General features: G+C 41.4%; 1 protein-coding gene across 5 annotated transcripts in view; it reads left to right on the forward strand.

The window, feature by feature from the left end:
• Nucleotides 1-1,163: 1,163 nt before the first annotated feature.
• The window catches only part of TSC1 (TSC complex subunit 1), a 29,071-nt gene continuing 6,103 nt past the window's right edge, over nt 1,164-24,131 (forward strand). For 2 of the 5 annotated variants that reach the window (XM_038188086.2, XM_038188088.2), the window contains exons 1-18: nt 1,164-1,304; nt 8,222-8,284; nt 9,338-9,511; nt 10,394-10,497; nt 11,073-11,225; nt 12,744-12,888; nt 13,930-14,084; nt 14,391-14,464; nt 15,914-16,092; nt 16,546-16,655; nt 16,893-17,016; nt 17,399-17,511; nt 17,810-17,882; nt 19,229-19,327; nt 20,536-21,106; nt 21,820-21,863; nt 22,571-22,737; nt 23,596-23,778. In XM_038188086.2, the coding sequence (XP_038044014.1) occupies nt 9,406-9,511; nt 10,394-10,497; nt 11,073-11,225; nt 12,744-12,888; nt 13,930-14,084; nt 14,391-14,464; nt 15,914-16,092; nt 16,546-16,655; nt 16,893-17,016; nt 17,399-17,511; nt 17,810-17,882; nt 19,229-19,327; nt 20,536-21,106; nt 21,820-21,863; nt 22,571-22,737; nt 23,596-23,778 (2,400 nt within the window). In that variant the 5' untranslated portion in view covers nt 1,164-1,304; nt 8,222-8,284; nt 9,338-9,405. Of the gene's footprint in view, nt 1,305-1,976; nt 2,145-8,221; nt 8,285-9,337; nt 9,512-10,393; nt 10,498-11,072; nt 11,226-12,743; nt 12,889-13,929; nt 14,085-14,390; nt 14,465-15,083; nt 15,229-15,913; nt 16,093-16,545; nt 16,656-16,892; nt 17,017-17,398; nt 17,512-17,809; nt 17,883-19,228; nt 19,328-20,535; nt 21,107-21,819; nt 21,864-22,570; nt 22,738-23,595; nt 23,779-24,131 lie in introns of those variants that run through there. The other 3 variants (XM_038188089.2, XM_005013256.6, XM_072025380.1) reach the window with 3 other exon arrangements.

A 24,131-nucleotide genomic window follows, 5' to 3' on the forward strand; every position in this document is an offset into this window, starting at 1 on the left:
GCAGCATCCATGTTTTCTATGTCAATTTTAATGCTATAGTAATTAAGTCACACTAAAATAACACAACTAATTGCTTTCGGTTCCTTTCTGAAACTCATCCTAATTTCCACTCTTTTCTGTGGCAGATTAAATAAACATGTCTGCACAGCAGGAAAAAAAAAATACCATCTCTCAGTCCAGACTGCAATAAATACCAACTGCGCTGCACAAGGCAGGACAAGATTAAAAACATGCTATCTCCTCCAGAGGTGGGATGACCCCTTACAGGTGCAACACAAAGGAACTCTCTCGCTCCTGCAGGGATGCCAGCGGGGGAAGAGCACATCTAAAGTTAAAATTCAACCGGTAACTTCTGTGATAGGGTTCTAATCTGTGTCTTTTTAGAGCTAGTTTCTGCTCTGCAAATCCAGTGCCTGTAATTCCCACTGGCAGCCGAGGATGGGTCCGAGGGATTAAGGAATTGGCTCCAACGCTTCAGGGGGCTGCCAGTGTCCCCACCAACCTCCCCTATGTGGGGGGCGAGGAGTGCTGAGACCCCACCGGTCTGAGGGCTGAGATGGAGCCTAAAGTTGAGTGGCTTTGAGGAATGAAGGCTGCAGAGCCTTCCCTGAGGTAATTTAACTTCTCCTGAACCCTGTTTATTTCTACAGGGATGGACAAAGATCTGAAGGGAAAAGAATGAGGGACTCGGTGTGCCATGGAGCTGGATTTCAGGATAAAAACAAGAATCCTTGTCCGTGCTTTGCGTGAGGACTCGGCCCCGGGGCCGCCTGCCTGGGGAACAACGGGGAAATGGGGCAAAAGGGGGCGGTTTTGGGGCGCTGAGGGGCGCGGGGCGCTGACAGGACCCGGCCCCAATGGCGGCGCCCCCCTCCCCTCCCCGCCCCCCTGGCCTTGTTTACCGGCCGCCGCCCGGCCCCGCCCCCTCGCCCCACGTGACCGCCCCTCCGAGGCCCCGCCCCCAGAATCACGCGACCCCCCTCCGCCGAACCGCATCGCTCCCGGATCCTTCCGCCGGGGGGGATCTTTTCATCTCTCTCTCCCTTCCCCTCCCCGCCGCACCCCGGGGGGGGAACCCCTTTGAGGGCGAACACCCCGAGCGGGGCGGCGAGGGACCGGAGGGGGATCCTGGAGAGGAGCAGCGGGGCGGCGCGGGACTACTTTTCTCGGCGGAGGGATCCGATCCGCCAGCCGCCCGCTGACTGGTTGGGAGGGGGGGAGGGGGAGGCAGGGCCAAGATGGCGGCGCCCTGCGGGCCGGAGGAGGCCTGAGGGGGGGAGCGGCGGCGGGCGGCAGGGGCTGAGGTGAGCGCCCGGCCGCCTCCTGCCCCCGCGGCGGGGCGGCGGCGGGGGGCACGGCAACGGAGGGCGGGGGAGCGGGGGGGAGACTTAACGGGGCTTTGGGGGGGGGTGGGAGATGAGGGGAGGGAGGCTGGGCAGGGGGCGCGGTGTCCTCCCTGTCCCCCCCCCGTGCCCGCTGTCCCCGTGTCCGTCTGTCCCCGTCACGTCCCGCTGTCCCTCCCCGCCCTCACCCCCTCAGCTATGGGCTCTGGGCGCTGAGGAGCGGGCTCCGGGCTCGCTCCCCTTCCCCCCCCCCCCAGCCCTACTGAGGGGGCCGCGGGTGCTGAGGCGGCCCCGGGATGCCCCTGCCTCGCTGGCAGCCCCCCGGGCCTCCCGCTGCCCGCTGGGGCTCCTCGTTTTTTCTGGCTTGCTGTGGGCTCAGCGGGAAGCCGGGGGGTTGTTTACGTGTGCACGGAGACCTTTTGTCAGCGAGAAGTTGGAAGGGGGCAGCGGGGAAGTTTTTGCTCTGTGGCAGGCAGGCAGGCGGTCGGGGTGCTGCCTGTTAGTCCCTGCTTCTCTCTCCCCCCCCCTCCCTTTTCTTCTAATGAGGCTTTTACAAGGCAGTCAGCGAAAAACACATGCCTTAAAGGAGTATGTGATTCAAAACCCACAGACACGGGGATCAGCCTTTGTCTGCAGAACTGTTTTCCAGAGCTGCTTTTTGCACAGAACCTTCCAGGGGACGGTAACGCAGGAGGTTTTCGTTCTTTGTCTGCTCTGCTCGTGTAGTGTCCCAGTGCTGCCTTCCTGGCAAGTTGTTAGGAATCCATCATACCTGAAGCACTACTTAAGCGATCCCATCAGGTAGGGGACCCGTCAGACCCTTCTCAGTTTACGTGTATGAACAGCAGGGAACTGGCAACCAAATATTTGAAAACCCAGAGTCCTAATAATGAGTGCAGGCACCGGGAATACGTCTGTCCAGAGTTGATTTTACTTTGCTAAGCAGCAAGGCACCAGATCTGCTTGCTTATCAGAATGAGCTAAGTTATGTTTAAGCTTATAACCGAGGATTTAAAATCCCTTACTCTGTTTAAACAAACAAAACAAAAAGCAGACAAACAACAAGAAAAACACCCCACCTCTTCTGTTTTTTAGTTACCAGCCTCATCACCAGGAGGTTAAATTGTATTTATGTGGGGTGATACCAACTTAGTCAGATGAAAATACAGTCAGAATATCTAATGTGTCATGAGATAGGCTTTAATTAAAATGATTTTATCTTTGGCTGTTTTTCAATCTCAGCTCCTTGACTCTGTTACCTGAGAGTTTACTCTTACGGTGACTAATAAAAAGCAGCCTTATTAAAAGGTTCTCAGGTGGGATGTACTGCCCGATTGCAGATGTGCTGGTGTTTGGAACAAACAAGTTACATTCAGTAACTTTCTCATTTAATGCTGGCCCCACTTAGAGCTGGGTTGCTGGGACACTGACTTGTACCAATCCCTGATACTCTTCTAACTGTCTGATACCTTGTCACATCTGAAGCAAGCTGCTGATGTGATTATTGCATTCTTATAGAGACTGACTTTAATAGCCTGCAAGATGTAGTCACACACATACATAGCTCTTTGGAAAAGATATCTTCCATGATAAACGAGTCAAATAAATAGTCAATGCACTCTTCAGTGGTGGAAGCAAGGCAGAGATACCAGATTTCTATGGCATGTTGTAGCCAGGTGTATGTTTTTTTTGCAAGAATATTGCAACTTAAGATGTTGGTATAGCATGTAGCTGCTGTGTTTTTACATAGTTGAATAGTTGTCCTGAAGACAAGTAATAATGCCTGCCTTGGTAGCATAGACGTGTTTTTGGGTATCACATTAAGATACCGAGCAAACTTCTTAAATCAGTGAGCTGCCATCACTTCCCTGGGTATTACTCTTTTTTGGTTTTAATTTAAGAAAGTGACATCATTTGGTTCTGTGTTGTGTGCAACGCCTGCTTTAATTCTTGGGGTAGTTAAAATGTCTTGACTGAGTACACTTGTTAGTTTGCAAGGTTTCAAGGTTTATTGAATTGCAGTATAATGCTTGGAATTTGTTTAAAGGATTCTTTTGGTGGCAAAAAAAAACAAAAAAAGACCAAAAAAAACCCACAGTGCTGCAGAGATTTAGGAGCCTCAGCCATTGTGTTGCTGTGAAATCTAGAGCTCTCCATTCACCTGTTCATGGCTTTAAAAAGATTCCTTCGTTCAATCTATTTTCCTCGTGTACAGTTAATTAAATTGGCATTGAAAAATAGTGCTTGCTCTTATTTATTTGCCATTAATATATATGGTTGGATGTAAGGAACTGAAACAATTCCCTTTCAGGTTAGTGACCGACTTGTTAGCATGGCTTCTGCCAAAGGGTTAAGCGTTAAGCTCTGCTGTGTTTGGGCTTTTTTTCAGCATGCATTGCTTTTAAATAATCTTCCCTCTGACAGAAGTTTGATGGGTAGCAATTAGTGTAATGTATTGGCACAGCAGAGTTTCAAAAGAATCTTTAAAAATGCTGAATGTGATTCTCTCTTTTTATTTGAGGGTGTTGTTTGTTTTTTGTTTTTTTTTTTTTGTGATCTTTCTGCTTCAGTTAAGCACCTGTAACAAAGTACAGGAGGGTGAATGTGCTAATGAATTATCTTATAAAATAATTACTGAGTTTAGGAGTGGGATCTTGTATCAGATCTTAAAATAACCAGCAAAATGCAGACTACTAGAAGAAGGCAGGCACTGGGATTATTATAAATAAATGAAATGTATTGTATTGCCAGCTGTAATGATCCATCAGATCTGAGGCTTGAATTGATCAGGGCTGTTATTTTTAGGGGGTGAGCAGGGGTGTGATCAGCTGCTTACTGCCCTATTGCCACCATGGCTTTTTGTCCCTGCTGTCGGTTCTCACTCACTGCTTGTTTTCTGCAGGCACTGTCACTTCTGTGGCAGTAGCGTTTAGTTGTGAAGAAATTACAAAATCAGATATTTCTAGGAAACCTAAAACAGGCTCGAATTCTGGTGTGTCAGATGGGAGGGAGGGAGGCTTATCCTTTTATGACTGCAAAGCATTTCAAAGTTTTGAACGTGAGGGGCTGCTTTCTCAGTGAATTTTGCTTTAAAAAAAAAAATGGTCACCGTAAAACATTTCTCTCCTCATTCATGGCCTCTGCCAAAGCAATACCTGTGGGCCTTGAATTGCCTGCAGGGGAAATCAGATGGAAAAAATTAAGTCTTGAGGTCTGGCTTCACTTCAGTGCTGACAGCAGTGGTCTTATGTTGTTAAAATCCCCCTCTTCCCTTGTTGGTGGGGGGTAAATAACCATTTCCTTGCACGTCCCAAATTTAACATGTGGTTAATGAAGAGGGATGAAATAACTGCTGGTGCTGACCCCATGCACGCTGCTCTCCCCCCACCAAGTGTTTTTGGTGTTATTGTACTGAATGCTGAGGACGTTGTGGAGGAATATGTGCGTGTGCTGAGTGTGCCCCCTCCTCCCCACCCCTCACCGAAGCATAACTGGCACTACCAGCTGCTTTTTCGTTTGGCTTGAGATAAAAATACACTGAACTGAAGAACATCTCTTGACAGAAATACTTAGAGAAGTCATAATCTTTTGAAATACTCTGTTATCTCATGCTCAGTTTAGCCAGTTCCAATGAATATTTATGCAGTCTTCCCCTTTTTCTTGAGTTTGCAGCTTAACTATATTGTGTTGTGGTTAAATTAGCTTCTGAAAATCTGTTTTTAAAAAAACAACGAATTGGTTATTTGCTTCTTGGTTTCTCCTTCAATTCCTTTAAGCTGGTTCTGAAGTCTTTAAGTGTTGGTACTTAAAGTTCATACTTTAAATTTGTCTTTATAAAAGGCCTTGAGTATAGGAATGAGAAGCTTGCTGTTGATGTTTGTGTCTTCCAGTGAGACCAAAATGTTGCATTTTAAAAGGTAATTAAATGTTTGTGTTTTTTTCAGTCTTTACTACTTAGTCCCTCGGATATTTCATATAAAACTAATAAAAATGTTAGCGAAGAGTCAGTGCCTCAAACTGCATGGAAAAGTTACTTACTTTGTTTTAATCCTGGCAGTTTGAAGCGTGGCTGCATGGATGTGGAAATTCTTCTGATAGGGGAATGATTGCAGGAGCCTGGGATGGAAGAATTAGAGGTTCATTTTGTATACCGTGTGTTTGAGAAGAAAGACGTGGCCGTGATGTGATGCTATAAAGGTTTCAGGGTGATCCAGTTCACCACGGACGTTACAGCAATCCCAGATGCAAAATACCAGGGCTTTCAGTGGTGATCTCACTGCTTTACAAGATAGTGGAAGTTCCCTGACTTGGCCTGTCCTGGGTTCCTTATCTACGGGATTTGAAAATCCCATCCCAAATTACTGATGGGATTACTCATAAATCACAGGTACCACAGCTCCTGGGAATTGCGCATCCATCTTCCGGAGCGTGGTGCTTTCATGTTTAAGTGTTTAAGTACAATGCCTGTTGCATGTAAACTACTTATTCAGCTGTCTTTGCCTAAAAAAAAAAAAAAAAAGAAAAGAAGACGTGTGACAGTTCAACACCATTGCTGGAATTCCCTGGTTTGTTCATTTGTGTTGGGCACCGTGGTCCCAGTACTAGGTTAGAGGAGCCAGGACTTCAAATCCGTTCCTCACAAAGGACAATCTAAAAGGAGATCTTGGATCAAGAAAACTGATTTGTCTTTTAAGAATGTGACTGCTTGTGTGTAGGGGGGTGGCAACATTGCACCGTTTTTATGTGATTTCAGCAGATAAACGTTGTGTTTAATGAAATGACTCTGTAATACTGTCCCATGTTCTGACCTAGGTCAGAATACTTTTAATATTTTGAATGCTGCCTTCTGGAGTGGAGATTGCTTCACTCCACGTGAAGCACATTGAGCACACAATTGACTGATAGACAAGTTCATTTAGATTACGCTGCATTTATGGGCACGAGGTCACTGGAGCCACCAGGTTGAATTAGGGAGCTTGGGAAGCTCTTAGTTACCTCCACGTGTAGTTACCATGAACTAAGGCTGTGTTGTCAGCCTCGCTTTTATCTGATCGTCGTGTTCGTGTGGGCCATCAGGCCAATAGTGAGAAGTTTGGAATCCTTTGACCTGCTGAGCACTGAAATCTGAATTTTTCCTATCTGACTGAAAGCACAGGAATAAAAATGAAAAATAAAAATAAGGAATAAAAGCGTTGGTTGTGGTGAGGAGTCTGTGATTCTGTGCATGCAGTTGCTTTGGCAGTGGGGTGGGGGAACAAAGGCAATAGTGTTGACAAGGTCTTGATGGGGTAAAACAACAAAAACCAGAGACTGGTGTTTGTGCTGCTTTAATTCTTAAAACAGGTTTTGCTTGCAGCTGATCTGGGGGTGTGGTCGTGTATCTCTTTTGTTAACAAGGCTTTAGACAATAATTCAGGTTGCTTGGTGAATCTCTTGCTTAACCATAGCTGAGGCTGTAACCCGATGGAAACTGAGGCACCTTTGTTAGCAAGCCCTGTCGGACTCAAAGGCAGTGTTCTCAGAAAAGAACAGATTCCTGGGAGGGAACCATATCCCCGTAGGGCTCTGCACTGGTGTTCTGGGGCTGTGTGTGTTCAGGGTATCTGAATACATCTGGAGTTCAACAAATTTACTGTTAATGTGGTTCGTGCAAACTAACAAAGCCTTGACTCCTGAAAATGAGTAACAAAGTAGGAGGTTGACCCCTTAGGGTGCACGGATGAGTGACTTAAAACTTTTTGGAATGGATGGTTTTGCTCTTTGAACGTTGTTTCCCCTCTCAACAGCAAGCTCCTTGAGGAAGAAGTTGAAGCTTGGAAGTCTGCACAATATAGAGTCAAAAAAATAACCCACAAAACCAGCAAATCCCACCCCGAATCTTTTTGGAAAGCAGACCGGAATCTGTTATGCATTTCAGTAAAAAGTGACTCTTCTCCCCACCCCCAAGTTTCCATTTTATTATCTTTAGTTGAAAGTCTTGCTTATAGTACCAGCCGGTTTTTAAATCTGCAGTTTTTAAGGTCTTGCCAGCACGGGATGCAAAAAGAGATGGCATTCAGCTCTTGCATTAGCAGACTGCTGGCTGCTGGGAGAGGAACAGAAATCTTACTTGGACTGCTCAGCTCTGATCGTCGAAAATCGAGGGTGTTTTTGTGTTCTGGCACTGCGATTACTGAAAGCCTTTAAGAAAGTTTGTTGCTATAGAAATGCCTGTGGTGTGTGTGGTGCTATGTTATCACCTTTGAATTTGCAATCAGTGCCAAATTAAGTAAGCTGATGGCTTGTGTCCCTAATAAAAGTGACCTTGGGCAGCTTTGCAACTAGGAAGTGATATGTTGCAAATGACGAAGTTTGCCAGTAGACGGGTTAACTCCTGCCATCCAGTAACTCTGTCAAACACGCGCTCTCAGGAAAATAATGCATATATAAGTAATTAGAGCATTATCTCCTAAAATAGAACACTGATATATGGTCCTTAGCTAATGTGTAACAGTGTTTTGACTGGAGACTTAGGCAGTTAGGGTAATTATTCTGGAGTCAGAAATTGGTGTGATAAGAGAAGACGTGTGTGTGTGTAAGATTTTACTTACCATAAATAAAACTCTTCAGCGGCTTCTTAAGGTTCACAGTGCAAAGCTATAATCCTGTTGTGAAGGCCATCTAGTTTGAGGCCATTGCACAGCCTAACCTATGGGCAATTGCAGAAAGGACAACTGTGCAACACTTCTTGGGGTTTTTCAGAGAGAGAGCTGACTTATACCTAGCTCTGCTGTTCTTGGTAAAAAAAAAATTAGCATTGTCCTGAATGTACACAGTTTGGTAAGGAAGAGATAATTTGTACCTTTTGTTAATCTGTTCCTGCTTTTTTTCTTTATTAGTGATCATGAAAGGTGTGTGGTTGACAGCACTGCAGACAGAAGCTCAACGCATCCACAGAACAGGTGCAGTATATACAGTTGCGGTAAAAAAAAACCTTTGCATGTAAACTTGGTCGTGTGTCAGTCCATATAGGAAATGAAAAATATATGCTAGCTGGAAGGAAGGGAGAGAAGAAACCCTTGCTGACAAAATTGGTGTGATGTGAAGCCAGATTCTTTCTGCCACTTGGAAAGGTTCAGCATAGGATTCTTATGGGTGGACGATAACTTAATCCATTTTGTGTTAGGTGTGATAATTGTGTCCTTCCCTCACTGCTACATGGAAGGAAGCCACCTAAAAAGCCCCAGTTTAGATTTACTCTTCCTTAGTACTGTGAAGGTGACCAGAGCCATTTAATCTGCACAGTATTGTTTGTAGTAATCTATACAGCTTGTGCACTCTGGGGTTTTTAATATATAATGCACGGATTCTACATGTGAAAACGAGGTATGTTGTGCTGCGAAGCTTGTAATTTAGTATGCACGGATGGCCAAGCAACGGCAGCTGTAGTAACCCTAACTGAGTTTCTGAACAGCTGCAACCTGGCCATATTGCAAGTGTTAAAGCACAGATCTATTAGTATGCAATAATGGAAAACCGAGGGCAGTGAATTTCTCATCTAGCCACAGGAGTGGAAAAGGATCTCGAGCTGCATATTTCTTCCAGAGTGTAGACTACTGTGCGGAGTGCTTGAAACGTTGGTTGAGGAGGAATTGCTGTAAGAAAATGATAATGGAGTGATTCCAGGGAGCTATTTGCATTTTATTCAAAACTCCAGTTTTAGTTGACTTACCTGGAGAGCAAATAAAAAAAAAATAAACCTCCTGAAACAGAACGGTTTGACAGTCCCCAGTCTGTGTACACTATCCAAGGTCTTCCATATGATAGATTCATGTCTTAAAAACAAACAAGCATTTTCTCTTACATCTTTTATTGCAGGTGTGTAAGTTCTAGCAATCTTTTCAGTGTAAAACTGTTAAATGGGCAATACTGCAGAAAAGAAATAGGGAAACAGGAAATCTAAGATAGAAAGGGAAAAAGGAAAGCTCATTTATCTGTTTTCTTTTTGCTTCTAGTCTGGTAGAGGCACCAATGAGGAACTTCCTGAAATTTTAACCTCCACGTTCACGTTAGTACATGCATCATGGCACAACAAGGAAATGTTGGTGAGCTCCTCTCAATGCTGGATTCTCCAAGTCTGGGTGTCCTGGAAGACATAACAGCTGCGTTCAAAGATAATCTCATTTGTGGTATGTATCCGTAAAAGTTATTGGAGGTAGGGATTTGTTTTTACAATAACAAAGGTAGAATAATGTGATAGCGTTCTCTATCAAATACACTCTTTTGCAAATGTGACTTGAAGGAAACTCTTAGTATTTGGGACTTAAATTGCTTTAAGGGTTGAAGGTTCTCTTCAGTCTGCTTTGCTTAATGGCATGTCTCTTGGAAGGTTTGTTAAATAATTGTTAAAATGCTGTTATAAAATGATTGGATTTTTCTGGGGCATAACCTCAAGTTGCAGGCTGATGATGCTTTCTTTGTCAAGTGTAAAAAGAATTGGGTGTCATGCCCATTATGGGAACTAGTGGGATTTTGCTTGTTCAGAACAAACAAGTAAAAACCTGACCCTAAACAAAACTTCAGACGCAGACTTTATTTAAAAAATGCTCTCTGCTACTAAGGCATCTCTTATGTTGATGGTGCCTTTTCAGAGAACGAGAGCATTGTTAATCTCCTTATCCCTGAGGTTGTTCTTTATGCTGAAGGGAGAGAATATAAAATTGCTCCTGAACTCTTTGCCCCTGCTGGGTAAAACACTCTTGCAGTTAGCTTCATCTAGGTTTTTAAGGTTAGGCAGTGCCTCAGTAATTGTTCTTCATTTAAACAACAAAACACATCAAAATACACTGGTTACTTTCCTACTGAACTCAATGTAATTGCTTGAATGGTCATGAATTAGTGAACATAGCTGAGAGGTCTCATTTGCTGAAAGGTCTGAAACAGTAGGTACTGGTTTGTTATAAATTGTGCAATAGTTGTCACAAAGTTGGGCAACATTCCTGTAATAAATGCTTCGTTTCTCGTATATTGAGAATGTATGTTTTTTTGTCTTGTTGCAAACAAACTGATAGACCGTGGACCTATGCTTGTGAACAACCTGGTAGACTATTACTTGGAAACCAATTCTCAGCAGGCACTGCATATACTGTCCACACTACAAGAGCCTCATGACAAGGTAAATAAAATAAACAAAAAACTACTGCTGTTAATTATGGCAAATTTTAGTTTGGTAATTAAAGAAGCATTTAAATAGTATCTGCTTGTATTCTGTTTTTACATTCTGATACGTAATTACCTTGTTGTAGACATGTAGTATCTCTTTAGCAAAAGTAGGGTGTTTTTTTTCAATCTTTAAAATGTTCCATTTCATGGGTTGCTTAAACTGGCATGATTTACCAAAGAACCTCTGAAATTTTACTATTTTGAGGAATAATGTTTGTTCTTTGCATCAATGCTGCTGCTTGTTGAATGTTAGATTTATTAGCCTGAAACAATTGGAGTATTTTTTTAGAGCAGGTAACCATCTTTAAACAGATTGAGAGAATGGCACTAGAAATTTTTACTTTGGTTGACGAGATTTTTAATATTTGGATCCTGTATATTTGTAAAATGCCCTTAGTTTCTACAACTGACAATAGCAAACTGGTGAATATAGATTTTTTTTTTTTTAATATATATATTTAACTGACGTATATTCTTTTTCATCAAACAAAACTTCCCTTTTTCTACCACTCTAAAATCCTCTCTCAGCACCTTCTGGACAAAATTAATGAATATATGGGCAAAGCTGCTACCCGTTTACCCATTCTCTCTCTACTGGGACATGTGATAAGACGACAACCATCTTGGAAACATAAGCTTTCTCAAGCACCTCTCCTACTTTCTTTACTTAAATGTCTCAAGGTAAGAACTGTGTTACTGTTGTCTATTAAAACACTTGTACACTTGAAGTAAGCATACATACTTGTAATGCAAGGCATTTATTTTCTGTTTTGATGTCATTTAGTTAAGCTGTGAGTAGAGAGAAAATACAGAGGCACACTGGAAAAATTGTAACTGAATACTCTGTGCTGCTCCTCTTATTACTGACAGTCCTGTCTCTGACAGCATCTGGCACTATATAATTTTGAGTTAGGGATATTTAAAGTTCACTACAACTTTTAAAGAGAAGTCAAAGACGAAGAGCCATTGGTGAAGCTGATGGTGATATACGCTGCTCCATCTGCAGTGCAGCTGAGCCATACAGCAGACTATTCCATGGTGAAATTCCCTTTGAATTAGTAGAATTTCCCATCTTATCTGCAGACGTGCTGGAGTGTAAAGAGGTGTCTGTCTGGAGTATAAAGAGAATAGAGGAGGCAGAAGAAGAAAAATCCGTAACATTTACTATGTCCCATCAGCCTGGAAGGCTCTTGGGATATACCAAGACCAGCTTAGTAGCATCTGGCCACAGGCTTACCTGTGCCGTTCATGCCCCTCTCCTGGCAAAGCAGAGGAACTACTGAGGAAAACTTAGGTTGAATTGGCGAGGCAAGCAGGGACCGTACTGGGAAAGAGTTTAAACATAGCCTGTGTCACGTCCTAAAATCTGGTTCTTTATTACTGTTTCATCTAGCTAAAGATTTTTGCTACCATACCCCTTTCTCTCAGTGTAAGCCAGGGGGTTCTGGTTGTTTGAGTTACTGCTTTATGAAATATTTAGCAGCTGGAGTCATCAACCAGGCATTGTTTACACTTGCATGCCATACAGCAATGGCTCCCTCAAGTCTCAGTGTTTTAACAGTACTAAGGGGTTTTTTTTTGGTTCACATTTGAAGCCTCTGAAGCTGAGAAAAGCTAGCTTTTAATTTAGTGAAGATTTAAAAGACCAAATAATTTATATAACTTGTCATGTTAATCATCCTGAAAACTTGATGTGACAGGTAATTTGTTCGCAAAATGCACAAAGGTAAGTTTGCGTGAATACAGGTTTCATAGAAAAACTTCTGACCTTTGTGTTGGTAATTGACCAACGTCCTTGAATATCCTGATCAGATTTGCAGTTTCTTATGCTCTGAACACCATGTGCTTGGCTCTGTGGAGTAGGAAATGTAGTACGTAAGATGCTTCACATACCAGTAATATTTTTTTTCCTACTTAATTGATGGAACCGTGTTGATGTTCCCTTTTTAAGTCAAGTCTTTTTTACAGAAAAGCAGGAGGCAAATGACAGGACAGGAGCAAGAATCTCAAATCTTTTTCTTAGATTTATTCTGGATGAAAGAGACAGTAACTTTGGTCCATTAAGATATGGTAGGTTTCAGACCAATTCAAAGTAGAGAACTTTTTCCATGATGATGATTCCAGTGTTTACTTCATCCTTGGAAAAAATTAAGTTAAACTCTCTTAACTGACTAATGCAAGTTTTTTCCCTTCTTGCAGACTGACACAGATGTAGTAGTACTCACCACAGGTGTCCTAGTGCTAATAACCATGTTGCCAATGATTCCTCAGTCTGGCAAACAGTACCTTCATGATTTCTTTGGTATCTTTGGGCGTCTCTCAGCCTGGTGCTTGCAGAATCCAGGTGAGATTTCAACTTTGTTACATGCAGTTATGGTGTAGCAGTATCCTTGAGACTCTTACGCAGCTGATGAGCACGTTCTTTTGTGAGACTCTTAAAGGTCTGAGATTATTTAAATGCAGAAGATTGTGTATTAAGATTACAGACTATTCTGTTCTTTGATAATATTGGGCAGTGCTGCTTTGCTCAAAAGTTAGAAATCTCTTAGATTCTCTAGTGTGGTGCTGCTGTTATCTGAAGTTTTACTGGACAGAAATGCTACCTTGATGGCAGTGAAAAAGCAGAGATTGATATTAATGTGTAGAAAAGGGAAAAACTGCTAACATTTGAAGCAGATATTTGGGAATTTGAGTTTCCCAGGTGTGAGTGGGGAGGGGGAAGAAGCAACATGTAAGAATTCCTTTCAATATATAATTATCAATGACAGTTATAATTATCATGAAAGTGTTGGCAAACCTAGTCTTCTCAGTCACAACACTGGTTTTGCTGATTTTTTTGTAAGATCCAACACTATAACTACTTATGTATGTCTTACGAAAATATGAAAAAATGTTGTGTTAAGCACATAAAGATACTATTTACAAAGCAATTTGTCACTGGCAAGGTTGGAATTTACAGAAAAGAAAGATGGCTAGTAAGAGTCAAGTCTGTTGTGAACGTGTTTTCTGTGAAAGACAAACTTCTAGTTTTTACTTTTGAAGTGAAGCATGCCTTAATTTTCTTTAATTGTTCAGGCCATCTTGCAAACTCCATGTTACTTTAGAGCGGCTTCAGGTTTTTTGAGTAGAAAATACTGTGCTGTAAAGACTAATTCCAATGAGTATCCTGTCATTCTTAATGGTCCATATCTAATTTTTGGTTTTGCTGTGAGCTGATGAGAATGGGTTGTCTGTTCTCTCAGAAGACTTCATGGCTTTGCTAGGGACTGTTTGTGTTTCAGAAGACTTGTTCCATTTAGCATTTCAAATGTAAAAACAGTTTGCTTGCATTCTTAGAAATCTTGTTCTTCAGTGTAGTGAAAAAGATTCTAACTATTTTTTCCAGGTCACGTGGCAGAGATTTATCTTGTCCATCTTCATGCCAGTGTTTATGCTCTTTTTCATCGTCTTTACGGAATGTATCCTTGCAATTTTGTCTCCTTTCTGCGTTCTCACTACAGTATGAAGGAAAACTTGGAGACCTTTGAAGAGGTAGTGAAGGTAAAATGCTGCTCATCACTGTATTGTCTGAGACAAGAAATTCATAGCTGTGTAAAGGCAGTTATGTGTTAAGTTATAACACAGACTTTGCTTTAACTGAGACCTGCTCAACTGTACGGACAGGCTATTAAAGGACTGAAATCTCATTTGGGAACAAGATCATCTTTTGAGTCTGTGATGTTATGTGCTAGCTTTAAACATCTGTTAAATGAAAATTCTGACCTATTGAGATCAGCAGGTTGCTCATCAGTTTTGTGTATTTAAGTGCAATCAGAAAAATGTATTTTTTTTCTCTTGCTCATCCAGCCAATGATGGAACATGTGCGAATTCATCCGGAATTAGTGACTGGATCTAAGGACCATGAACTGGACCCACGAAGGTATATACACATTCTCTCTGCTATTAAGGAAGTCTATAAGTGATCGGATTTTAGCTGAGTTATTTCAGAAGGCTTACAGTAAAAACTTTTCTATCAACAACAGCGTGTGCCAGTGGTGTTTCACCATCCATTTTCATAGGTACACCAGGTAAATGCATAGAATTTCTTCATCTGAGCTTACAGATGGATGAATAAGAATCATCTTTTGTGAAGGGCCATGAACAATGATATTGGGGTTCTAAATTCATTTGGTATCTGAGATAGAATCTGTCTTTTACTTAAGTTTACTTTCTTAATTTTATGACGTAACAATGAAACGTTCTCATAAAATTATAAAAAACTTTGCTTATAGTAAGTAGAGAAACTACTGGTATTGACCTGCTTCATTGGCTTAAGGTTTGGGTCACGTCTTTGGTTTGTTGAAGTACTTGGTGGGATTTGTGTTGAAAACGACTTCAGTGTGTCTTGTTTTGGTACCTAGATATTGGTTCAGTTAACAGATCAATTCTTTTAACAGGTATGTTTTAACATCAGTTGTATTAGTTTTCTTTAGAAATAGGCTCATTTGCCTGCAGCAGCACCACTTGCTGCTTTTCTCTTGTCTCCACAGGCCCAGCCACTGAAGAGGAGAAATTGACTCTTGTTGCTGCACAGTAGTGCTCTTGCCCTGCTTTTCAGAGCCACTAGGAAAACACTACTAAATGGGAACCTATTGAATATCACAATGCTCAGTTTTGCAGGCTTCTCTCAGACAGGGAGAATGGGTACGGAGGGAGGGTGGCGCCACTAAGGAGTTCAATTGGCACAAAACTAACTGTTGAAGCCTTCTGATCTGGTATCATTCACATATCTTACATTCAGAAGTGACTCAGCCTTTAATAGACAGCCTTCTGTGTTTTCTCTTCTTTACAGTGAACTTCCATCCCCTGAAATATTGGACAGATCTAATATGGCTGCTAACTTTAGTGAGGAAAAAAAATCAGAATGAAGGAAGTAGTAATAATAAAGGACGTTCCCAAAGCTTAGGAGGAAAAACACAAACCTGAAACTGGCATTGCGGATGGTGATTGCTTAAATAATATAATTCCCTCATTGCTGGCATTTCTAAATTTTGACCAACATCTGAGTCTAGCTGAGCTGATTTCTACAGTTGCTGAAGCTCAGGATCAACCAAGTCTTCATATGCTATTCCTCCTTTCCAGAGTGCTCCATGGCAGACCTTTATGGATCTCTGTGTCAAAGCTGTTTGTCTCCTATTTGAGACCCCATTTTATAAGTCATCTGGTTGCAATTTCTGTATGCTGCCTTGTTCCAGTTCTGGCTGGGAGTATGCAGGGCTGTCTGGAACAAATGAGCCGTCCTATAAGCCAATTCCTGATATCTCCAGGAACCCTTGTTTGTAACAATAATTGACTAACTTACTCTTTTGGATCCAAAAACTGTCTGCAGGTGGAAAAGACTAGAAACTCATGATGTTGTGATAGAATGTGCCAAAATCTCCCTGGACCCTGCAGAAGCCTCGTATGAAGATGGCTATTACTCTGCATCTCGGAAACCCTGTACAAACTTAAAACATCATCAAACTGACCCCAGTGCCAGCCATTACATTGACACACAGAGCAGCTATGGTAAGATCTGCCTGATGGCTAATGAATACCCATTTCCTGGAAGAAAATGGGCCTTAGAGCAAAGAGGCATCTTATTATCTCACTTGAAGTCCAGTTCTTGGGCACTGGAAAACAAAATTTCATTTAAAACACATATGTATATTTACATAGGCGTGCATGCTCTGATCATGCAGACATTCAGAATATTGACAAAGTTGCCTTTTCAGTGCCTCTGCCTGCCCCTCAAAACAACCAAACCAAACAAAACCAAAAGCTGTAGTATGTAATATGTGCAATAGATACCTTCTGGTGTTGGAAGAAAAGTTTCTTGTTTGCTCGCTATGGCTGTGTACGTTGTGTATGTTGAACGGACTTGAAATGTCTTGCTTAAAAGCCTTTACTACTAGCCAAAAGAATCATTGATTTATATTTGATATGTAGTATACTTCTAATTTATATTTCTTAAACTTTCAGGGACTTCTACCCCATATTCCACTCCTCGGCTAACACTATCACAAATGCCAGGGCAGCTACCTCAGATTCTGAGCCCACAGTCAATACAGCTGTCAACTGAGCCACAGCAGGTAAAGCAGAAGGTTGTATGCAGCATGCATTTAATGCCTTGTACTTTGCTTGTAGTTTCCATAGACAAAACCCCCAAAATCACATTTCAGAGAAGCACTGAATTCTTCAGACCTTAGTGCATATTTCAGATTTGTTCCCATCTGGTTTCCTAAATCAGCGTGTGGATGTTTGACAGTGCACATGTTCTTTTTCTGAGCTTTGCTGATTTGTGTTTGTTGTGTATTGGTTTTGCATAGGTTACCATCTGGAGTCCTTCTGCAGTTTGTGGTATGACCACTCCACCAACCTCCCCTGGAATTGTCCCATCAGAATCATCCCAGTCTTCATCGCAACCTTACAGCAAAGCTTTTGGCACATCTGGTACGTGCTGCATTTTTTGGATTAGGCCTTAAAGATTTATTAAAATAGAAATTCTGGCTGAAATTTTTGCTGTCAGCTTCTTAAACGGGGTTGCAGCACTCTGCTGTTTGATAGGTTTAAGTCATTACTTCTGTGAATGGAGTACCTGGTCATCCAGAGTAGTACTAATGCAAACAGTGAGACAAATTGCAATTAATTCAGTGCCAAAGTCTGAAACAGGCCCATTGGAAACTGTGTGTCTTTATCTTGGTAGATAGTGGAAAGAGATGTAAGAAGTAAATGGCTGAGATACTGTTTAAACATACAGTTCTTCACATATAATGCTCAACTGAAAGGAGGAATGGGGATCCTTGCTGAGGAAACTTTTGCTCCCCCTTTTCAGCAGGGGGTAAAGGAACACCTTTGGGAACGCCAGCCACATCTCCTCCACCCAGCACTTCAGATGACTTTGTGCATGTTTCACTTCCTTCAGCTGCTGCCACACCTCCTAAAAAGGTACAACAAAATTCTTCTGCCAAATAAATCTGACTTCTCATTGACTTGCTGTGCATGCAATGACTATAACTGAGGAAAATCAAAGTAACAGACTTAGTGTTGCATTCTACTGTAAAACCTCACTTTCTTCTAAGGTTAGACTGCTTTTGACTACTTTTACCATTTCCAGTTACACAGTTTTTGTGTGATGGTGTAAATGTGCAGAAATGTTCTTTCTATGAAACTATCCAAGACGTTTGTTTCCAATAGACATCTGATGCAAAGAATATGTATATTGTCTTTTTTTTTTTTTTTCCAGGAGGACAAATCAGATTCTGGGAGGCCTTTATTGTACCGACAACAAAATGTCACAAACAGCGATAAATCATTGGGTAAACTCCACTTTCCTCTCCCTATTTTCAATAACTTACTTTAAACAAATCCTGTTTTTATTTATGTGTTCCAACTGCCAAATGCTTTTCCACAGGTTCTTCTGTTTGTTTTTTTTCCCTGAGTTCTTCATAGTTCCAGAATCCTGCCTTAAGCTGTGATTCAAACCTTTCCATGATGCTTTTGATTTCATTTTAACTCTTCACCTTCAGAAATAGCCTGCATATTTGTTTTTGTTTTTTATTAACTGGCCTATTTGCCCACTCCTGCATATTTAAATTTAAATATGCAGATCAACACTGAAGTTTGGAAAAGGATTTTTTTTAAAGCTGATGCTTTGAGGGTGAATTTTTTTTAGAAGCAACAAGTTTTACTTGAAGTTTTTACTGAACAAATTATGTCACATGTGCAGCCTTACAATTTGATCCAGATATGAGGATAGATACGCTTCCTTTAAAGACTTTTGGAAAAACTTTGTTTGCTATCCACAATTGTATTGCTGTACTTGAACTGTTTCTTAAAGTCCTGTGGAATATTGAAAGCAACAGTGGATGGTTGAGGAACTCAACTTCTAATAGGTAAATCTAAAATCTTTTCCATTCTCTGTCATCTACACCTGTGACAGCTGTAGAAGGGGATTTAAGCACTGTTTGAAACCTTTATACTGTGCATCTTTGGTATCCTCAAGGTGGAGATGATAGTGAAATTAAGCTGGTTTTCCCTGCTGAAGTGTTATAGCAACACTGGAATCTGAACTTCCTGAATGACAAGAACAGGCTAGCTTTTTCAGTGGGTTCCTAATCTGTTCCTGAGCTGTGAGCATGAGGTTTCTATCCTGCATGCCTTTGTGTGTTTATCCCTGGCAGCTGGCTCACAGTTTTGATCAGCAGTCACATACTGTCAAGTTTGTATTATATCAGCTTACTATACCTCCTTTTTGGGGTGTTTGGGGGGGGGGGGGGGTAAGAACTGTGTCCTCGAGCAGTCAAATCAGAAGCCAAGAGGGAGTTCAAAGCTAATGTAGAAGTATGGTTGTTGCACTACATATTGGCTGCTTTTTTATTTATTTAATGGGTTCAATTGCAGACAACACATCCTTACTTGTAGAGGAGGCCACCTACACTTGTTGTGCAGTAGCAAATGTTAAGTTTACAAAACTACACTTCTGGATTGGGACAAACATGTGACTAATCTCGGAACTGGTTTCCAGAGGAACAGATGCTTCCTCAAAAGAGGAAAGAGGGACACATTTAATCTTATCCCTTACAGCAATATAAGACTTGTTTTGTGCTGTAATAAGGCTGGACAAAACAGCATCTATACAAATAACTTTTTTTCTTTTTTTCAGACACACCTGGTAGTAAAAGTTCAGTAACCTTAAGTGATCTTCCAGAGTTTTTAGGTGGTTTGTCTTTTGAAGATAGTGCTGAAAAGGACAGAGAGGAAGGTAATTTCTGTTATCTTTATATACATCTTAGCTAAGGAAATGTTTTTAATGTTGAAATGTAAGATTCTTGGCTTGTGCTTGATTGTTTTGCCTTGTATCGCTGCTCTTCTCAGAATTCTCTAGGGTAACTTTCATATGCTTAAATACCTTCGCTGTGAGCTTTGCCATTAATTAATTTTAAATGTGTCATTTCTGGGTCTACGATATGGGAATTCTTGTTGCAACCTGCTTTATTCCTTTGAAAAGTTGCCCAATGCTGAAGATTAGTACCTAGAACTCAGACTTGTTTGCTGAAGTAAATTTTTTTTATTAGAGAGCAGCTGACTGAAGTGACAGAACTTAGTAATGCTGGTATTTATTTTAGGAACAAACAAATCTATAGGAGAATGAGTAAATCTGTGGTGATTAGGTAGTGTAATAACATTTGTTCTCACTGTAAGGCAACTTCAGTCCTATGTAAAGAATCCCTACAAAATTCATATTTAAAAATTAAAAATAAATCCTGTTTTGAGAGCTTGAGTGAGATACTTGTGTATTTGTTCTTAAACTCTTAATATTTTTTTCAGGATGTCATTGATTTGTCTTACAGAAATTGAGCACAGTTACTTACTTTTTTCCATGTTTAGAATAGGTCTGCAGTGTCTTTAAATAATGTCATCTTATCAAATGCAAGTGTTTTTCATAAACAGTCAAAACAGTCAAGTAAAATAGTAAACTTAATCTTCTTCAGAAGACTACTTAAGTGAGTATGGTCCTGACATAAAAGAATAGTAAAAAGCAAACTCTAGAAGCAGATACTTTAGCTGCTGTAATTCTATCTTACCTTCAAGGTAATATTTTTATTTTTTATTTTTTTAAGGCACATTTACATTGTTAACACTGGGGTTTTATTTTTTTTTGGGAAATGTTTCAAGTTGACCAATTTAAGAACTAGAGCTACTTAAAGTAAGTGAATCACTCTTCTGTCATAGAACTGTGAGTTAGCTTGTACTCCTCGGTTCTGAAGCATGGTCTGGTTCTAATTTTACTTCAGGACACCTTGCAGGGCTTTTTCCCTAGCTACATTGAGACATTCAAGCATGTGTAAGGTAAATGGATGCCTAAGGGCACTATGAGAACTGGTTAGGGTACAGCAAAAAAATACACTGTCCAGAAACTGTGTGTTAAGCTGACTAAACTAATTGGGTGTCCCCTTCCATCCCTCTCAGATGCAATATCTAAAGAGATCTCCGAGATCACAACTGATGCTGAACACATGGTGCCTAGAGGAGGATTTGACTCTCCGTTTTACCGCACAAATGAAAGTCTGTCGGGCTCTCAGAAGAAGACCCAATCAGCAGTCTCTGGTGTTCAGGGACATGGTCAGACCTCTGAGCCTTTAACATCTTCTCTGGACAAGCCTGGGCCTGAGAGTGCGCGGGAAACACCCAAACAAACATTTACTCCCATAGACAAGCCCTGCGGAGGCTCTGGTGAAAGCCCTGCTGGTAACAGGGAAGGAACCTCTGGGGAGACGAGTATTCTCACTCCCAGCCCTTGCAAAGTACCAGCACAAAGAAGAGTGGTGTTTGGGGGTGGGCAGCCTCCCCTGTACGAGCACCTTTTTGAGGTTGCATTACCAAAGACTGCCTACCTCTTTGTTGGCAAGAAGACTGAGGAGCTGCTAAAGAAAGTCAAGGGAACCCAGGATGAAGACTGCATGGCCTCTACTTCTCCTGTGGAAGTACTGGACAGGCTGATACAGCAAGGGGCGGACGCACACACTAAGGAGCTGAACAAGTAGGTGACTGCAAGTCTTACTTTGCAAACTTTCTTGTTAAGACTCCTGTGCTGGCTTTATTTTAATAGCTGTGTCTGGAAAGCAGGTGGGTTAGGAAACCTAAATGAAAAATGTATTCCGTGAAATATTACTGTTAGGTTTGGGTGGAGAATTTCTATATTTCTGTTGGTAACTAGTTTACTATAAAAATGGGTCTGTTCCCTTCGAACCCTTTCTGCCTTTAGTAACAGAGCTTGGGGTGAAGAAGTGGGGCTGCTGGGTGTGTTGCCACACCACTGCTGGAGAGATTTGCTGACTTTATGAGGTTAAAGTGCCCCGCTAGATGACCAGAAGCAACTGTAGAGTCCCAGGGGAGATTGACACTTTCTAATACAGATAATGCGAAGAACTGGAGAACCAGATTTAAAGGCTAGGTGCATCTGCTGCATTCCTCCTTTTTCTCTCATTGCCCTGTACTCCACTTTGTCCTTATGCTATTTTCTGTACCTGAGATAATTTTTCTTGCTGATTTCCAAGAAATTCTGTCCTCCTTTACCATCTGCCTTTGCAACCTGCTGCTTGCACAATTCCTCCCTGTTCTCTTCATACCAATTGACCATAATTGTACTTTTATTAGGCTGTAAGCTCCTTTCAGGTGAGGTTTCCATTTTAAAGTGACTTACACAGTGTTTGTGTATTTAAACTTAGTGGTTAATGCATTTTAATTTTTCAGATTGTCTCTGCCAAGCAAATCTGCTGACTGGACTCATTTTGGAGGTGAGGATGTTTCTTGTGTTTTGGCAATCTGTTCTTCTATTATTAGACTTGCTTAAACAATGACCTGCTACTGTCATGTGCTTTTTTTTTTCTTCGCTAATGCTGCAGAAGGACGGTGCCTTCTTTCCATTAAATCATGGCTTATCTGCTTAGCAGATGATAGTCCGTGTTCCAGTGTGACAAGATTTTTGGTGTGGGTTTTTTTCTCCTCTTTGAAAAGTGAATACTGCCTTCCCCAATTTTACAGGTTTCCACTTCTGACCATTTAAGATCTGCTAGCCTTCTGAGTGATGCCAAGCTTGTTTGTTGGTTTTTTTTTTTGTAATAAAAGGAGCAGTCCATCTGGAGCATGTATATGTTCAGGAGACAAAAACAGCTTTGTTTTCAATGTCTTCTGAAAGCATTTTTTCCTGTGAGGTTTGTGTAATATGGGGGAATAAACACAGGATTAGAAACTTGCCTGTTAACACTGTAGTCATCTGCCACTTGTTTGAAGCAGACTTGTGGTTAAACATTATTTTTCTGGTTTCTTTGGGGAAAAAAATGTTTAAAAAATTAAGTTTGTGTTTTAATTCAAATGGAACAGACAAATTTTTACTCTGTAATTTCGAAGAAATCTAATCCGTGTACTTCAGAAAATAGTTCCCAGGTGTGGAGCATGAGTGAGTACATTTCAGTAACCTCTCGGTCTTCTAACTCCAATCCAGGTTCTCCTCCTTCAGATGAGATTCACACCCTGCGTAACCAATTGCTTTTGCTGCACAACCAGTTACTGTATGAGCGCTTCAAAAGACAGCAACATGCCCTTCGGAACCGGCGGCTCTTGCGAAAAGTGATTAAAGCAACAGCACTGGAGGAACATAATGCTGCCATGGTGAGCAGGGATACAAATCTAGCAGTCGTTTAAACACGCTGGTGTGCTAACAAGGGTCAGCCTGTCTTGGCCAGCATCTTTCTGTACCACTTGATTGGAAAAGAAACCTCGTTTCTCACCTTTTTCAAGTCAGTGTTTGTGGAATGACCTATGGATGAGTTGCGTGTACCATGATCATTAAAACCAGTAGTTTCCATTTAACTGTAGGGGACTGAATCCATGGATGCCTCCATGCTTAACTCCTGCTGCCAGTTACCCTTGGGTAAAGGTTTCACAGTTAGTGGAGTTACTCACTGCTCCTTGACTGAGCAGTGGAAAAGCAAAAATTTGGTAAACTCCAATGTTCTTTTTGAGTTATTTACTAAGATAAAATTCAAAGTTATAAGTGCATTGAAGAATGTCTTGGTACGGATTTAGGCATGTTTCATTCTGTACCTCCATGTTATAGCTACTTCCATTTACAATTTCACGTTTTAAGAAGTTGGTAGAACAATCAAAAGTAGCTTTCCAGGTTTGTTTTGTAAAATGAACCATGATTTCAGGTGTGAAGCCCAAGTCCCTGACAAAAGCATGAGGTGCTGGGGAAGAACGTGTTATTTCTCACTGTGCTTTTGGATGTGACTTGGAGTTACCAGCCTGTCCACTCTGGCACCATTTAAACTTTCTTTCAGCCAAAGAAACCCCACAAAACCATTAAGAATGTGCTGTACATGTATATATGTTCTATTTACGGAGAGGTGTTGAGCCTGCATGTTGTTTAACTGATGTTAGTGCTTTACTTAGCTAGTGGCTTAGGGTAGATGTTCTAACCGATAAAGCAGATGTCTTGCCTGATGCTTCATGTGCATTTCTTAACAGAAAGACCAGCTGAAACTACAGGAAAAAGAAATCCAGGCCTTGAAACTGAGTCTGCAGAAAGAACAGGCCAGGTACCACCAGTTTCAGGAGGAACATGAAAATATAGTGGCTCAGCTTCACAGCCAAATCAGGCAGCTGCAACATGACCGGGAGGAATTCTACAACCAGAGCCAGGAATTGCAGGTATGAAGCAGACAGAACACTGAACAAAATTGTGTTGTCTCCTTACTGAGAGGTTAAAAATAATCTTCCTGCTGACGTGGCATGAAATATCTGAAGAGAAAGCTACGTATCTCCATTAGAGATACTGTCCTAATTCAGAGTAAGACAGTGCATAATTGGAAATGCCTATCTGGACAGTCATTGTCCTTTTATAGGTCTGTTTTGTTCCATTTTGATTTGGAAATAGGAAAATGTGGTTTCTTAGCTGGCTTTGGGACTTTCACAAGCGCTCGGTATAACTTGATTTACGGTCCTGGTGGTTATGGCCCTCCAGCCATATGCCATTGCTACTCCTTGCTAAAGTTTCAGAACCC

The sequence above is a fragment of the Anas platyrhynchos genome, chromosome 18 (genome assembly GCF_047663525.1).
Source record: "Anas platyrhynchos isolate ZD024472 breed Pekin duck chromosome 18, IASCAAS_PekinDuck_T2T, whole genome shotgun sequence".
NCBI lineage: Eukaryota > Metazoa > Chordata > Aves > Anseriformes > Anatidae > Anas > Anas platyrhynchos.